This window comes from Accipiter gentilis, chromosome Z (genome assembly GCF_929443795.1).
Source record: "Accipiter gentilis chromosome Z, bAccGen1.1, whole genome shotgun sequence".
Lineage (NCBI taxonomy): Eukaryota > Metazoa > Chordata > Aves > Accipitriformes > Accipitridae > Astur > Astur gentilis.
In genome coordinates this window covers 11,846,262-11,864,781 of record NC_064919.1, presented here as the reverse complement: position 1 = coordinate 11,864,781, position 18,520 = coordinate 11,846,262, and the positions used below count along the sequence as shown (strand labels likewise).

The 18,520-nt window shown below is 42.9% G+C and overlaps 1 protein-coding gene across 9 annotated transcripts in view; it reads right to left on the bottom strand.

Annotated features, from left to right (window-relative positions):
* The window catches only part of PALM2AKAP2 (PALM2 and AKAP2 fusion), a 271,043-nt gene that overhangs the window by 212,970 nt on the left and 39,553 nt on the right, over positions 1–18,520 (bottom strand). For all 9 annotated transcript variants that reach the window (XM_049796111.1, XM_049796113.1, XM_049796114.1 and 6 more), the window contains exon 2: positions 11,881–11,961. In XM_049796111.1, the coding sequence (XP_049652068.1) occupies positions 11,881–11,961 (81 nt within the window). The remainder of the gene's footprint in view (positions 1–11,880; positions 11,962–18,520) is intronic.

The following is an 18,520-nucleotide window of genomic DNA, read 5'->3' as shown; positions in this document are numbered from 1 at the left end:
TACAGTGAGGCAGCCAGCATCGAGGCAGTCCAGCCATATGCAAACCAGAGCCAGATGTGGCTTGGAAATAAAAGGCGGTTTGCTGCCATCTGTCCTCCACAGCTATGAAATTCGGGTTATGCTTCTCAAAAAAATCTTGCAAAATCTTATCCCTGGAAGAATAGGAGGTGTTTCTCAAATCTGCTAAAAGGAGAATACTTGCATGAGAATGGAGCCCCAAAATAGCTAGCTGTGCGAGTTACCCTTGCTTAACAATGATTTTGTGCATTTGCTTTACTTAACAGTCTGTGATTAAAATGGCCACAAGCTACTATTTCAGCATTGCTCCGCCTTCATTGTCTGTTACGAGCTCTAACCCTCTACTGCATCTTGGAGCTTCTTTATGCACCAAAGTTGTGCTGTATGATTAGACATTGTCAAAATGACAGAGGGCTCCAAGAGTGGCCAGATATACTATCATAAAAATACAGGTATTTGTACAGCTCATTCCAATACTGGAATGTGAATAAGCTGTACTTTCAGAAGGCACCACTTCACTGGTACAACAGCAGCTATGCTATGTACAGTTAGTATTAGTATTCCTTCATTTACTGCAACAGTACAATTTCTTCAGGGCTAAATCCTTCAGCAGAAATTAGATCATGTCATTAAAAAGTCTCTCTGTTACTGAAGTGGAAAGGGCACGGGGCTTGCGATGCTCTAGGTCACCGCTGCTCTCAGGTGACTCGGTTTCTCTGCCCACAAGTGAGATTGCAGAGATGCCAGCTCCTTGTTTATTTTGTTCAAGCATAGGAAAGTAGAGTGGCTTCTGCACCATGCAAAAATGGGAAAAAAAACCAGGTCATGATTCTGTGAACAGATCATGGTGAGGACAGAAATAAGTGAACAGATGTTGGACAGGACAGAAAGAAATCATGCCAAATGTCTGAATGCAGTAGACACAGTGATGGCCATAAATGTGGTGCACGGCTTCCCTATGTGCTATTTATTCCAGATTCATGTTTCAGAACAGTAAAGTCAGAGGGCTTTAAGTTGTTTACATTTAGTGCTAGCAAGGAAATAATCCATAGCCCGTCAAATGCACATAGTAGAATAAATGCTGTATTGAAAAGAAAATCTTTACTTTGAATGCTGCATTGTGCTTTAATATTGAATCAAAAATTTAAGTATTGGGGGACGCTTTATTACAGCAACAAAATCGTTTTAGCACCATTTCCATATACCATTATGCTCATTACATGCCACCTCCGAACTCCCTGCTTGTGAAAGGTGATTAATTCTACCCATCGGTCCTGCCAATTTCGTTCCTACTTCCATAAACATTGCTCATAAGGAATAACACATTTCCAGTCCCACATGAAGTGTGGCAGTGTCTTAACCTGGGGCCCAGATGCATTTGGCAGACTTGCCATTTGTCACTTTATGACAATAAAAAAGCCAGTTCTTGCTGTGCTGCTACCTTTTGAGATAGTTTCCTCAAGCAGTTTGGGGTTTTTTTTGTATTTACAAGTGGTTAGAGGGGCAATCAGTACTCTCTCCTTGAGAGCAGTGCTTTCTGAAGTGGAGCACTTCTCTGCCTGCTGAGTAATTTTCAAGGAAGCTGATAATCCTGAGGTGAAACAAAGGACAAAAGTTGACCCAAGACAGCCTCCTTCAGTAAAATGTGCCTGCTCTTGAGAAACACTCCTGAATGTGGACTACTCAGGGTAATGGTGCTCTTCTGTGCCATGCAAAATGGGCAGTAATGATCACTGGTGTAATTCCACTGAAATTAGTAGTGCTACATCAAAGGCACTTTTACTGAAATCTTTGCCAAATTGAAGTTTTGTCAAAAGTCTTTGGGTTTTGAGGTTTGAAGATGACCAGACATTAATGATTTAGAGCTGAAATTATTTTCTCCCTACATACATTCAGTATTACTGTCCTGGAAAAAAGGTGAATGCAGGAGGTTGGTTCTTCATATTCTCAAATCTGCATACAACTAGCCCATGCCCTACTAAAAGAGGGTAATAAACTCTTCCTTCACCTGGCAGTGTGAGAGTCAGATATTAGCCCCCAAAACTCCCATTAGGATGCTAGCACAACTGGCTGCATTTCAGATTTTCTTTTTGCATTTCAGAAAACTCCCTTGGTGCAATAAGGCTGAGTTTTCCAGGCAGATCTGGAGCTCTGGAGGCAGCAGTGAGACCTGCTTTGCTGTTCAGCAGCTACCTGGAGCTTTGTCAGCCAGCGGAACAGCTACAAGAGGGAGGGCTTACCGGCATGGTAGAGCCTGCTCTGCCTGTGCATGGTCCCAAGCATCTGCCTGGGTCGATAAAACTGAGTTTGCAAGGAACACAAGTGCAAGAATGATCACCACTAAAATTCTGCTGGGATTCCTCCCTTTTCCTTTCGAACCTATTCTCATGGCCTCTCCAAACACTGCATCTCTTGCTTGCCATATTTTCACGCAGCTTCACCTGCCATCCAGCTGGCCCTAAACCAGCTAGTGCAGGTCACCCAGCAGGTCTGGGTCTGACCTGCTGGTGTGCTGCACAATTGCCAGCATTAGCAAAGAGGTTACTGGGACAAGTAATGAGATTATAGAAAGACTTGTTCCTTTGCCAGCAGGCCTTCCCTTGACTTCCAAAAAAAAAAAAGAAAAAAAAAAAATCGTTTACATGGCTGTAGTGTGAGCAGGCTTGTTAATGTTAGATGCACTTAACCATTCATGAATAAATATGCAAATGTAGAGAAGTGCTGTAGACATAAGCAATGTGACAGGTAGGTCCATCTTGAAATAAGCAGCTGCTCAAAATGTATTCCTAAGTGATGCTGTAGTATTTCATTTTCTGGTAGGTGAACAAAACAGTCCGACTCTTTGCCCAGACTGATGCAGAGTTTTCCAGTGTGGGATTTCAGTGTGAAAGAGTCTGCTTTCAAAACAGAGGAGAGGTGTGGTCCTCAGCAAACACAAGAGATTTTACTCTGCTCTGCCACAAGATGGATGTGGCCTTGTATGGCATGACTGGCCCTGAAACAGAACAAGCAGCCATTTCCAGCTTGCTGGTATGATCTGGTTTTGCATAGCGGCAAAACTTTCTGTTGCCTTTCCAGTCATCTAAAACACTTGATCTAGCCTAAGGAACATGTATGCATGATACATGGATACGACTCAAACATTGCCCAGATTAAGGAATTAAATCATGCTGAAAAACTTGCAGTTTTATTGTAGTCTTGACTTCAATCACAATGTCATAGCTAACATAAGTATAATTCAACAAAAAAAGTATGTTAGCCAGTGGAGCTTAGCCAGCCCAAGATCAAATAGCATGTTTATAAAGCAGATTAAATATTATCCTGTAGATTTGCAAGTTTGTTGTTGTTATGCTTTGTTCAAAAATGAATAAAAGATTTCTTAGACATATCTTAAGGAACTGATGTCTTAAAAATTTTTTTAGGAAGCATACGTTTAGACCAAGAGTTGCAAACATTTTCCAGCAGTCAGTTACTGTGTATTCATCACACAGAACACTAAAACACATTAACTAACTTTTTTCAAGCAAGTTAAGACCTGCCCATTGTAATTGACAACCTTTTGTGACCAGACATTGGGGACTGATGGCTTAACCTCTTCAAAGTTTCTTCTCAGCCACACGGGTACAGGCCACCGTGTCACTTGCCTGAGTTTTCCCTTTTCATAAAACCCTTACTGCAGCACACCCCCAGGCTCAGGATCACTGGTCCTCAGGTCTTGTTTCAGAGCTACTCAAAAGTTTCCTGGTGCCTCCAAGGCAGTCTGCTCATCCAAGGGACTACTGTCCTGCCTGTCCCCAAGAAGCCCGTCTCCTCTTTCCCTGTAGCTCCTGGGGTGACGACAGAGGTTTGCTATAGCACCAGCGAGCTACTGGGATGGGGCTGCAAGGGGGGGTGTGCACATGGGGAGATTAGTAAATAAGGTAAGTAAATAAGTAAATAAAAATAAATGATGGCCACTATTATGATAAGCACCACCTGGAATCATGGCAGCCAAAAGACTTTGCAGAGATAATCTTTCCCCCTTGTTTGTTTGCTGTACCTGGTACATTTGACAGCCCTTCAGCTCCCCTGAGTACTTCTCCTTCTCAAAGCACGTCTTCAGCACAGGAACGGAGCAGACGGGAATGTGTTAATCAGTGCAATGTGACTGCAGAAATGGGTGAGGAAGACCGAGATAGCTGGCTTGATTTGTGTTCACTTGGGAAGGGGTAGATCTCAGCTGAAAGGGGTGACCCTGTAGTAAGGCAAGGGGATACAAGGGCACAGCTGCTGTGTAAGCCACATGAAACCAGAGCTGCAGATGCTTGGGGAAGGCACGTCCATGGCAAGCTACCTGAAGGACAGGTATGATCATAGTTACAGGTCCTTCATGAAGGTCTCATGCTTTGTTTAAAAACTCCCAGGAACAGAAATTGCAGCTGTACAGATGGGGGCCCAGTTAGGAAAGCTTTGGGGGTATAGAGCGCCAATTGTTTTACATCCTCAGAGTAAGATTCCCATCCATTAGCAAGATTACCAGTGTAAATATTTTGCGTGCATTGCTTTTAATTTGTTCAGGTCCCATATTTTATTTAACTTTGTAAACCAAGTAGACAGTTGTTTTCATACAAAGATGAAGAAGAAGAAATAAAACCCAAGCTCTTTCAGCTGCAAGGAAACCGCCACAGCAAGAGACATTATCAAGACTCTATGAGAGAAGACTCAAAGTTTGTGTCTTTTTTGCTCAGATTATTCATCAGCCACAGAACCTTGGTCTGTACAGACTAGTTTCACTGAAGGGGATCATAGGCGTGGCCTGATACAAGGTAAGGGTTTTTAATATTCATTAAAGACTTGAGATGACTTTGAGACAGAAAACAACAGTAAGATGAAAGACAACTCATAGTCTCTTTTCTACACCTATTACCTATACTTCCATGCTACCATAAAGTTCTGCTTGAAGTCACAGGTGAAAGCAATTCTGTTGGTACCTAAGCTGGAGAGTTGGGGTTTATTCTTCAATATCTCTCTTCAGGAAGTCCAGTTAAGATTTCAGACTTCTTCATGGCAGGATGATGATGATGATGGCTCTGTCCAATTATTTGGCATTTTGCTTGTGACGAGATTAAGCACCATAATGAAAATAAATAATAAACAACTGCCAGCAGCTGCTGCAGGGATGAGGGGGGGGATGAGGGGACCAGGCTGTCCCAGCAGGCACACACCAGGAGTCTGGGGACACAGCTTGCAAAAGGGGATGCTGCAATAAGGGCATATGTAGTCCTCAGGATGGCGGCCCAACCTGTGAGCAGGTTTCCCAGGGGGACCATGGGATCTCCTTCCTGGGCAAGAGTCCAAACATAACAGGACAAGGATGGGCATGGGAACAACCTGCTCCTGTTGGTGGGGGCATGAGGAGACCTCCAGGGTCCCTTCACACATAAATTACTTTATAACTCCATGAGAACATCTCTGTTTCCCAGGGAATTTTGGAGCTGGAGTAAGAAATTGCTTCAAGCTAGATAAAGTTTCTGGGCTTCATGTGGTTGGGCTGAAAAATTGAGTAACACCCTCTTTTACAGATACACACACGAAAAGAGTGCGATCATGCTTTTACGTCCTGGAGCCAGAAATTTAGGTATGCTTTGGTTTTCCCTATGAGTACTCACTCCATGTTTTCAAAGGAAGTAAAGCATTGTTTTAAGAGAAAAAAAACCCCGAACACCCAACAACCAAAAAAACCCCCTCTTTTTGGAATAGTTAACAATCTGCGATTTTGAAAACTGGCAACCCTCTCCCCAAAAAAATAGGCTTTGCAAGTTACCTTCATTACTACACAGCCAGAGTTGCTTTTACTATTATCTTCTGAAAGAATAATTACCTCTCTACATTTAGTCTATCCTCAGCTTCAGTTTATCACTCCTTCACACATACACACATCAGTCAAAAGAGGCAAAAAGAAAAGCTATTTTTTAGAGACTCCTTTCTCTTCTGGTCTTAAAAGTTCTTATAGTTTTAAAAAGCTGGATTCAGGTCATGTGAATTCATTTTTGAGCACATGTTGGTCCATTAGAAGCTACTTGGATTGCAGCAAGCTGTAAAGATCTTTGAGCTACTTTGACACAGTCTGGCTAAAATGAAAACTGCCCGAGTGGCACTGACCTGCTTGAAGGACCTTGTTACTGGTGAAAATGTGAATGTCAATTTTGATGGGTTTCAAGGAACTCCTGCCTGTATTGAGAGACTTACATGGTCATCCCAGGATAACTCTGTCCCAGTTCAAAGTACAACTCACACAACAATACCTTTTTCCTGAATAAAAGTGTTCTCACAGAGGGATTATACTAGAATAATTACAGTATATTCAGCTGCATGGCAATGACATGCAAGCAGATAAGAAACATGAGTTAAAGGACTAAAGCTTTCATCTCTTTGGGGTGGTCAATTTGTGTAGCTGGCCTGGAGAAGCTATTCTGTTGTGGCTAAAAGATTTTACTTAGGGATGGATATTATGTTTTCTGATTACTTGAAAAGAAAACATATAAGGATTTTTGAAATCCCTCTTCTCCAATCACTACTTCCCAGCAAGGATATCTGAAGGTTTCGTGTGGTGTAAGCAGTTCAGAAATAGCAAGTGCTCTAAATCCTTAGCCTGTGAAGTCCTGTTCCCTCTCCCTTTCCCTTTCTGGCCCAACAAATCTGGTTTTCTCTTCTGCGTCGTAAAACAGGTTAGCAGAGAGGCAGAGAGCCTCTCAATTCTCAGCTTAAATCCTGGTCGGAGGTGAGGTTTCCAGGGAAAGGTGGGCATCAGCCTGAAGATACTAATGCACAGAAAGGGATAAACAGGGGTCCCCTATGCTCTAGACATGGAAATTTCTCTCCAAATTAGTTCTTAACCTCTCCACACCCCAGAACTGTGTTTGGGAAATGGAGATGACAGGACCTTCCAGCCTCACAGAGGTGCGGTGAGCTTCAGTGCATTAAAAACAGAGGGTCAGCCTGGGACTATCATAGCAGACATCACATACCAGCAAAAGTGCTCAACTATTAATAAGAAGAGGTTTGGGGGGCTATTGCACTGATTCTGTAGAGAATGGAGACTGTCCATGACATCAAACATTGTGTGCTTGACTGAGTTGCCATTCGGTATAAGGGTTAATTTACTTGAAAATCATAAAGGGATTCAACGTAAAAGAATAACAAGATTCCTTCATTTGCAAAAGTTATCTCTGTTTTTTCACACTGTTGCATATACATATATCTATATATGGATAGACACATAGATAGATATATCTATTTATGTTCTCTCACAGCAGCTATTGTAAGACTAGAATAAATTGAGGATACCAATATAACTGTGGAATAATAAAGTTAAAAATTATTTATAGATAAGATAGTTTCAGCTAAAACTATACCCTAACAAAATCTCTGTAACATTAAAAGGCTTTACTTTCCTTTCTTTCAGAGTAAAGATGTAATTATGTTCTAGATTAAGTGTTCGAGAACTGCAGTCTTTAAGAAGCAGACGTTAACAGAAATAGGTCCCTAATATTTATACCACTCCAGAAATAAATTAATTGTGGTAAATGGATTTATTGTAATAGTTAAAGTAACAGCAGAGAAGTAATTTTTCCTTCAATTAGGAGGTTTTGTGCTGTTTATTTTATTACCAGCAGCCACCAAACAGAGCTACAGTAAACAATTCTAGAAATTCTGTTCAACTACAGAGGAGGCCTGATCTTGGAAGAAACACTTCTACCCCAGAGTTTATTTGAAATAGTAAACATCTCCATTAAAACAGGCCCGCCCAATTGCTGCTAGCTAAACAAGTTCTTAAAAGCAGCTGTTGTTTGTAGGTTGTATCTCTGGTGCAACTAATCAACCAAAATCAATTATTGTCTTCCTCAAGAAACCACATGATGTTGATGGATACTGCAGACAGTGTATTTGTGTAAGGTGAATTTTGCCCACTTGTCTGGTTTCGCACTATAGAAGCTGGTGACACCTCCAGTTCCCACAGATGTGGCAAGCCCCATTTGTAGGCATATGGCCAAAGAACTCCCAAAGCGTGAAGTTTAAACTCTACCTACTGGTAAAAAACACAACACATCTTGTGTTATATGAAAGAAGGATTATTTTGATATTAAGCATTAAAGTAGGTGGGAGGTAAGGGGAGCTGTTGTAAATTGCCTTATTAGAGCAAACCAGCAAGTTCAGTCTCAAAACATGGGGCTTCAAAGCACCTTTATACCTTTTCCCACACCATGGCCCTTTCCAGTAGAGCATCTGATTGTAATGTAGACAAATACACCTCCTGCCTTCAACTGGGTGCCCCAACGGCCCTGAAGGTCCACGTGCATGCTCTGTGCCCACCAACATCCCTACTTTCCAGTGATTCACAGAAGGGTCAAGGCCAGATTGGATGGGGCTTTAAGCAACCTGGTCTAGCAGAAGGTGTCCCTGCCCATGGCAGGGGGGTTGGAACTAGATGATCTTTAAGGTCCCCTACAACCCAAACCATTCTATGGTTCGATGATTCTAAGAGGTGATAAGGCTTTCACTGTCAGCAACAACGGAATTAAGTTTTTAGAGCCTACACTACTCTAAACTCTCTCCTACTCCAGACTTTCACACCTGGAGGGTTTCACTTGATTAACTCAGAAACTTACACAGACCATTAATAGCTGAGCCACGTCCTGGTGTCCTCAGCCATAAAGCCATTGGCCTCATTCTCAGAAGCCTTTGCAAAATGTGTTGCCAAATCCTTGTCCACATTCAGCGCTGACATTTACTAACTCCAGCTGGGTTGTTCTGCCTAGAACAATGGGGCAGCGGCCACCGTTCCCTTAATTTCATCCAGGTAAGTTACAAGGGAAAAAATGAATGAACTGGTAGTAGAGATAAGTCATTTTGCCAGGGGTCTAACTGGCATCAGCAACTTGAAAACTGTAGGTAATCCAGCATAAACATTTGCAATAAACTATTTCTATTAGATATTTTTCCTATGTGAATAAAATTGTCTGAAATTAACAGAACCCCTGTAGCTTCTAGAACCTTTATTAGGTAACCAAACATGGTATTTTACACAGTGTATTCTAAAAAGAAAATTACTCTGGCATTGCACAAAAATGAAGCAAACCCATTGAATCCTGGCATGAATGTCTTTGGGTGAACTCAAGCTGTTATGCTTGTGGGATCAACCCAGATACTGCATACACAGGATTAACCGAGATATTGTTTTCAAAGGTTTCTCCACAGCAGATTTTAATGAACACTGGTATGAAATCCTTACACTCCACACTGACATCAACAACCTCACAGCATTTTGAGTAAATACATGGGCTTCCTAGGCATGACTGGTGTTTTTGACCTCAATTTATGCCTTGCACAGAAATGTGTTGAAAACCACATATTTCACGAAATGAACCATGTTCTATCTAGCACTTCCAAAGGAAAATGGATGCACTTATTCTGGGCTGTGTAAGCTAGACTGAGCAGACATATCAGACTGGGGGACTATATTCATTGCAGACTTGGAGCCCCTGCCTTGCAGAGGCTCAGGGCATCAAGGATAAGGTGAGGGAGAGCCCTGGGAAGGTGAGGGGAGGATACACAGTTTTCAAATGACCATAGCACCCTGGAAGGCCAAATACCATTTTGGTCAGCACCCCACTAAGCAAAAAGAACACTGAACAAAGCATGAAAAGGAAATGCACTTTGCTTGGCCTGTCTCCACAGAGAAAGGCAAATACTACCACCAGTCAGTGCCTCTATTTTTTTGGTTTTTTTACTTTTTCCTTTGGAGCCTGGGGCCTTCCTCTATTTGGGGCGGGCCTAGTAGCAATGAGGATAAACTCTGCAATCCCAGGTGGACCTCTGCTATTACCTCATCCAGGTATCCCAGCAGAGAGTTGTTTGGTGGTACAGTGAGGTAGTACAGGCAGCTCCTGGAGCAGCAGTCACCATGACTGCTCCAGTAAAATCAACACGCTTTTCATCTGATGACAAGTGATGTCACTGAATGGTGAGGTAGAGAAGCTCCTATCATACCTTCATACTCATCCTCACATCCAGCATTACAGACTGGCTGTGCTTTTAGCTGAGAACGCTGCCATTTTAAATTTCTGTGCCCTGATCTCCCCTTAGCTTCCTGTATGATTACTGCTCTTGCTCCAGTCTGTGAGCTAAATAATAAAGGGAAATAGTTAATTTTCATGTGTGTCACTCAAGAAATCCGTGCAGCAAGACTGAATCTCTGCTACTGGCAATCAGCACAGCAGGGCTGAAGTCAGTGCCAGCTTACACCAGTCAAGGGGCTGACCCCACTGTACCACCTTGAAAGGTTTTACTTTTCCCTGTGGATGGTAATAAATTCAGTTTTGCAACAGCTATATCAAAATAAATCAGATGAAGTAGAGAATTTCCAGAACTGGCTTTCCAAAAGGCTCTGCTTAAAGAATTTCATGAAACAGCATAATTCAGTTAGCTTGGAAACAGTTAACATGACAAAGGAAGTCCTCAGTTTTGCAGCAAAAAGAAAAAAAGCAAGCATCATGGAGGCACTGGAAAAGCATCTTACTGCCCTGCTGCATCAACTTGCTGTCATCAGAAGAAATTCTCCCTTGCCTGTAGTCAATGGCAGTCTGAACAAAATGGCAACTCCCATTGCCCCACAGAAATGCAATCACATCATTTACTGATAACACCAAAGACTATGTGTGACATCCACAGATTTATGGTGAAACTGATGGAGCATTTGTGTAGGCTGCAATCAATTACTTGGGCTTAACTGCATCATGTTTACCAGAAAATGAGGAATGGTTTACAGAACATGATGGCAGGGGCTTGGAGAGGCAGAGGAAGGATCCTGTCTGTAGTATAACTTGAAGTCTGGTCTTCAAGTGCATGTGTGGGCAGAGGACATATTTTGCGCACCATCTCCCCACACCAGCTCACTGTTCACACACACACATACTATTGCACAAACAACCTAAATACCTTATTTTTAAAAACACAGCCCAGCTCACTTGCTGCAAGGATAAACTGTCCAGTTCTGATCATCTTAGATATTTTGATCACTGAAATTCCTCAGGCTCCCCTCCTGAACAAATCTAACGAGATGTGACCCATGAATGTGCACTGGTTTCACAAAGATCACATGTACATTTTTGTTCTTCGCTTTGCTATGTGCAAATGTAAAGACAAACTGCTACTGACAGGAAGGATAAATGATAGAAATAACCAGGATGGCTTTCAAATGATGATATCTGCAGCTGTGATGGAGTCCAACAGGGACTGGGGCTGCTCGGCACCCTGTTAAGTATCGAGGCGCCTCTCCATGTAGACACGCACATATACATCAACACCCTCACTGCATATGCATATATGCCCATTTTATTATGCTACATATAATAACTTCACTCTACAATTAAAGCTTTACACACACACATGCATGCTAACAAACACCCCTTCTGCAACACACACACACATAAAACCTAATGACAGGCACCAGAAAAATCCAACGCAGCTCTGCAGGCAGAAAGTGCTCACTGAAGCCATGCAGTTCACACCCAATCCACAGTGATTGGTGTCTTATCATTATGTATAATAAATAACAGTGTTTAATAATAACAGCACTGCCATGCTGCCTGCACTCACACCCTCCCGGCTCCGTGCTCCTAAGCTGTTTCTGCAACACGGTCCTGTGTATGAAACACACAGAATGAAAAGCAGGCAGGACACGATCACTGCAAGAGATAGGCTCCGGCAATGAAACCTGCTTCATGTCGGAGTGGCCTCTTCCCAGCTTTCAGACGTGTGATCTGCATGTCTAATAATGAACAGATTTTAGTCAATCCATAATTTTTGGCATCAGTCCCTTACCTTGAAATGCTGCAGCTGAAGTATCTGGTCCTCAAGCTGTTGTCTCTTGCCTTCTATTTCTGTCTGCCTTTTCCTTTTCTCCTTGGAAAAATAATTTGAGAGAGAGAGAGAGAGATCTCGTCAGAGAAACGGAGGCTTTAAGGGTAGCGGATTCGTAAGAGCATGTAAGCAGTCAAACGCATCTGTACAGATGTCACCAGTCCCATTTCACCTGCTCTTCTGCCTGCTGGTATGCAAACAGCAGCGTCCTGGGAAGACGCCAGCCCCAGACTAGCCAGTCGCTCGCCAGCAGGAGAAATTCTCCTCGCTTGTTCCCGGCAGCCGGAGCAGCAACAGAGTGCACAGTCCCAGAGGAGGGGAGAAAACAGGCATAACAGCTGAGAGAGAAGTTAAAGGGACAAAGATGTGCTTTTGCATTTGAGACGCTGGGCCAAAACCATGGATTGCTTGGTGCAATTGTGTGACAGTAAGGAGACCCAGAAGCAGTGGGTGGCATCACGGAGGAAGGGAGCTGGGTTGCAGACCGTCTTTTTCCCCAGCAAGGCTGGTGGTAAGGCTTTCCCTGAGCTCAATGGGGAAAAGGTGTTTCAGCCAGATTGCACGGGATTTACCTGCAAAGTGAATGGGATGGATAACCCCCAGCTGGCTTTGTTTAAAATTCAAGCCACCAGCACACACTAGCAGCTGGCCCTTACTGGCTCCCAGGAGCTGGGCTGACCAAGAGGCACCAAGGACAGCATGGTCATTTCTACAGCTGAGAGTCTGCATGGTCATGTTCATGAACACCGCCACGCGTCGGTGCCCAGGCTGCTCCCTTCAGCAGGTGTTGCAGGAGGAGAATGACCTGCTTTTCTCCCTTGCATCACCTTCTTCTTACAACTGTTTGCCTTCTGTCAGTCTTCTGCACCTTGTGGGGAGTGTTTCCCCTCACCCACCCCTAGCCCAGATCAGGTTCCCTCTCCCGGAGGTCTTTTCTCGTTTTAGATTTTGCAGCCAAGACAGAAATACTGAGTAGTAAACGGGGGCAGTCAAATAAGCGTACCAGCCTCAGTTTTTTGGGGGAACAACAGTTTTTATTCCACACCTGTGAAAGCATGTTTTTGTTATTTATTTATTTATTTCAGTAGCTGTAAGGTTGGGCTTGAAGACATTTGGGGATTCCTTAAGTCCCCTAAGTAATTTTTCTGTCTCATTTCTAGGTGTCCTACTGATGCTCTGGGAATTCTCTGCTGTCCAGGGATTTCAAACGTTCATGCCTCACCCTCAAGGGGCATGCGATAAGGTGATGCCTATGCAGAAATTAATTGTGTTTATATGGGACCTCAAACCAGGGCATTTTGAGTGAAGGCATTAAATTTACAAGGAAGATCAGGAAACTTTTTTTTTTTTTCATGCCAGACTCACTCAAAACAAAGCAAAACATGGATCTATATAACTGTCTGGACCACTTCTGCTGAAGAGTGAGACATCAGAACAGTGATGGGAGGGCTGGAGTAATGAACCCAGAAGAGGCAAAATAGTCAAATGATGCATATGTCAAGCAGTTCTGTGATACACTGTACACTCTTACATGCTGACTGTTTATGTTTATCTACATCTACACACACACACTCCCCACTGTCTGACGTATGTAAGGATATTACTGCTGAACAAAAATATTGTGCTGAAGTTGTTTCAGAATAGCAAAACTGGCTTTTTGGGTAACTAAAATGTCGCAAATGGTGCCTGTCTTCAGCTGAAAACTTGACATCTCACTGCTGTGTGCATGCAGAAGATAGTTTGCATTTCTGCATACACAAGCATACAAAATTTATGCATGCATCTTTAAAAATCCTCCCTTATGTAAAATTGATAGTCTGTGGATCATCCCCCTATCACTCCTCCAATCCCCATTTCCCGTTTGCATTTTTGAATGGAACAGGATATTGGAGGGGTTAAAAGACCCCTGTTGGGATCTCTCTTGCCATTTTCTTCATTCTGTGATATTAATGGCACACTTTGGAGACCAGGATTTGTGCTTTGCTATTTCCTCACATAGCTAGTCAAGCCATGGACTGGAATAAAGCTGTTCCAGTTAATGGCCTAATATTCTCGGAACAAGGGTAATTCTGCCCTGTTTGTGCCAAGCTGGCCAGATGATAGAATGTTTGGATTTCATATATGTAGGCATTAACACCCCACATCTGACACTCCATAGGCCAGCATAAGACACCTACATCTTCACAGTTAACTGACCTACATATATGTGTGTATATACATACATATGGGGTTTTATATATATATGAATTCTACCCTTTACAAAAATCTTCTCACTAAAACACATGATGGAGATTACCACAGTACCTCCTCTGGCTGGTTGTGTCATGATGTATAATGGATGTGACAAGACAGCCTTATAAAACATAGATGGAAACTTCTTTTCTTTGTGAGAAAGGGAAAGCACTTAGAGTATTTTCCCTGTAGGCAGCAACACAGCAGGCAATAAAATACTCAAACTACTTACTAACTAGTGGGCTTCTGTGGAGTTAAATTGCAATATTGTTCACATTTCCATTTCACTGGCTTTCAGTCAGCCTGACTGCACGCCTCTACCATCTGATTTTGTACCACAGCACAGCTATGGCTGAGGAGTATAATAGCAAAGGTAGGTTTTTTGTCTGAAGATTGTGTGAATTGCAGCCTTGGTAATTAGCTATCAGGACTTTTCACCTTCAGGTCACTAAATCACATTAAATTTAGTTTTTTTCGAGTCATGGAAGGTTGTGACCATATGTGTTCCTGGTTTATATGGGTGTGTTCTGAAAAAATGTGAAGAATGTGGAATGTAGAAAAATCAGCATGTCAAGGATTGTAGACATTCAGTAGATGAAACCAGCCCCCACTTAAGCAGGGTCCTGATTTAGGACTTTACTGAAAACATGGGCATGTAAAGCACGTGCTTACACCTGAGCATTTGCTAAGGCACTTTCTACTTTGAAGCCAGTAAATATTCCTCATTACTCTATTTGTCTACCTTTTTTCCAAGTATGCCTGTCAAAAAGGTAGAGAAAACAGGGACCGAAGCCAGTTTTAATGTGAATGTGGTAGGTTTAAAAGAAAAGATTTGTATCTATCTGAGGTGTGCTGCTTCTGTAAGAATACAGATAATCATCATGGATGGTTACCTTTCCAAAATGGTAGAGGAGTACCATTTAGGAGGTACACTCAGGACACTTTGAGTATTTGGGATATTCATGAGTAAAATAAGATTTAAACCTTACATCCCTCCCTTCACCAAAAATACTAGGCAAATGGGAAAGTGAAAGTACTTGATTTTTTTACTCACAGACCCAAATGATGGGAAAAGAACATAGGTCAAATGGAAGGTTACTCACACTCTGAAATCTGTTCAATGAAAAATGAGATTTGTACTCAGGCATTCACATGTGGATTTGCAACATGGAAAAATAAATTTATTTCATTTTCCAAGAAGCTTGATTTTTGAAAGGAAGCAATTGCTTCTTGGCAATAAAGGTGGCCAGTGCCACTTTCCTATTGCTGAAAAACAAATACATCAAATACTCAATAAGACTCCATCCACTTGGAAGAGAGAGAGGTGTTGGGAGGACAAAATGGAGATCTGTAAAATCATGAGTGGGGGCATGGAGACAGCCAGTGGGCACCTACTGCTCACTCTGTCTTCCCCTGTAAGAAAAAAAAAGGGCATCAAGGGAAACTGGATGTGGCAGCTTTGAAGCCAAGGCAACAGTCTGCTGTGGGAATCTCTGCCTCAGCATGCGGTGGGTGCTAGAAGGTGATGGGGGTCCCAGGGAAGCCTGTGGACAGACAGTCAGAGAGAAGGAATACTATAAGGGTAACTGCACAAACTGAAATTACATCTGGTTCAGGAAGCCCCTGAAACACAGATGGTTTTAAGGGTGTTTGCTAAGTTTTTGTATGCTTGTCCTTCTCTCATGCTCATCCTAACACTGCTGATTTTTCATTCATCAGAGAAGGGGTGCATGATTTTTGTCTGAATCATGTGTTACATTTGATCAAAATAACCCACACTTTAGTATCAGACTTGTCAAACTATTCCAGTCAAAAAAACCAAAACAACCACAAACCACCACCAACAAAAAACCCCACACCCATAAAATCTTGAAGAAAACAAGTTATACTAAAATGCTACTCTGTGACACTGCAGTCACAGAGTACTTCAATTTTCCATTACAAAATCATTTTTGTTCCTGTTTAGAAATCTGCCTGCACAGCGTGGGAGGCGATACTGAGATTATTCAGCTTTCAGAGTCATAACTGTCTGTGGAAAAACCTGCACCTCTAAAGCTGTGTAAAGCCTTGCTAAAGCCCCCTGCTCCCCTTGAACTGGCAGAAGCACCTGATTTCTTTGGTTTAAAACCAGCTCAGACATGTGCAGAAAGCACTCCATGGAGCAGCACCGAAACTACACACTATTTGTTTGACCTCACTGGGAAAACACATGACCAAATCTGATGGCAGACTAAGGCTTATGGTACAGGTATCCAGAAGAACATGGTAGGAAAACCAAAATTATCCTCAACTCAACAAAAAACCTGACTGGGATATTGTGGCCCTCAAGGAGACAGGCAGCACAACATTGGAGGAGCTACCACTGGTAGTTTCCATAAAGAGGTTTCCCGTTGACTTCATCCTGCACCCCCAGCAAGTGTCCAACCTGCCACAGATGAGTGGGTGGAAGACGGTGAGCTCCTGCCTGTCATGCCAATGCAAAACAAATGCACCCAAAAATGGCACAGGTGGAGGAAAATTACAGTATGCTTCAAAGCAAGGAAAACAGTTACAAAGAATTGTCTTCAAAGAATCATGCGATTTTCTTCAGCAAGACATTATTTTCTGCACTCTGCACAGTTGGCAGATATTATTCCTTCCTTATTTAAAGCTCACAGATTTTTAGGGCAGCAAGTAAGGAAACAAATAAGCAAAAGAGCTGCTGACACCTCATTTTTCTGTTGCCAGTTCAGGGACATCCAGAACACTGGGGGAAAAGGAGCATCTGGGTTCAGCTAATAATTTCAAACTGCAGTTAGCATAATCCCCAGAAATCACTCCTCATGGAAACTGAAACTTTCACCAGGGTGGTAGTTTAAATGACCATCTTCCCTGTGGTGACTTCACATCTCTCAGCAGTGAAATCAAATCTGTAAATTTGTTTCCTCTTTTGCAGTTCAACAGTAAAGGTTCACAGGAAATAAAATATTAGGAAAGACAGGAGGCTAATTTTCTCCCCTTCTCCTCCCTTCTCTTCAACCCCCCCCCCCGCCCTTTTCATTCCCATCTGGTCAATTCTTTTCTTTTTCTGTTGTGTTTGCATAGCGGGAAACTCTCCTGACAGCAACCATCCCTACCACTTGCAACGATGCAGCCCCGTACTGGCAGCACTTTGCAAAATGCAATTCTAAATGTTTTCTGCTGTTGAAAACAACATACAAAAGAAATCACAGCACCAGAAGAGGCAGGACGCAGAACTGAAGCAGAGACACTGTTACGGCAGAATAAACATGCCTTGAAGGTTGGTGGCAGGATGCCTGCTCCTTTTGCATCATCAATGCCCACTTTCATTACTTGCTGCCAGTACAAGAAGGTGGAGCCCATCGTCCTGCCGAGTGTATCAAACTAGATCACCATATGCACTGGCATGACTGTGCTTGGTGAAAATCTTGTTGTTATGGGTAGCCATACAGCCTCTGCAGTTGCAAGCTGAAGGACTGTCTGGTGTCCTGTTTCAAGCACTGGGAAATATGTGCTGTTTCAGATTATGGGAAATGACTCCTGCTGCAGCTCCTCTCCTACCCTGCACCCAGCAGAACCAGAGTGTGTACTTGTCCGTTTCTGAGATCCATTTTTCTCTGCAGTTACACCATCAACAACACATATATGTAAGCTATTGGCATTGCTCCCTCAGGTATTCCCCTGCAAGACCCTCCTCTGCCCCAGTCCCCTGAAACCTGTGGCCACCTGGCTAAGGTTTGTTTCACTTAAAACATGAGCCAGGGACAATTTCCCTGCATGCGTATACTGGAATCCAACTTCTGAACTTAAGGAAACTGCACTCTGTGCTCCTAGCTAGCATCTAACAAACTGCCACCCTTTTTCCTTACAGTCTCCCTGTGCAGGAGGCTTATTACCTAAAGAACAGATACATGGTTTCAAATGTCCTCAGTGCCTAGGACGCTGGTGGCTCACCTGACTGCACTGTCTCCATACCTGAACAAAGCAAACTGTATGTTGTAACGTTTAGGTGGGATGCAGGGACAGCAGAAGTACAGGATGCTGCTGCAATGCTTTCCGTGTATGTTCTATATACCCACATATCTTATGACAAAGCTGTGGCCATTTCCATCACTCCAAGCAACAAGCAGATGGGTTATTTAGGAATGAACAACAGGAGTTCTCAATTGCACAGGTGCAGCAGATAAATGCCTGAGGGGAGCAAGTGAAACCCACCTAAAATAAGGGCTGGGTTTACCTCCCTTCCTCATGTTTGCTCTTTCCATGCTTGTATGCACAGGAGGAAGCAACGTAGAGATTGGAGGCAAGGTGAACAGTCAATGATCAGGTATGCCTTTCACCTCCTCTCTTGTGCAACTGGTTTAAACTG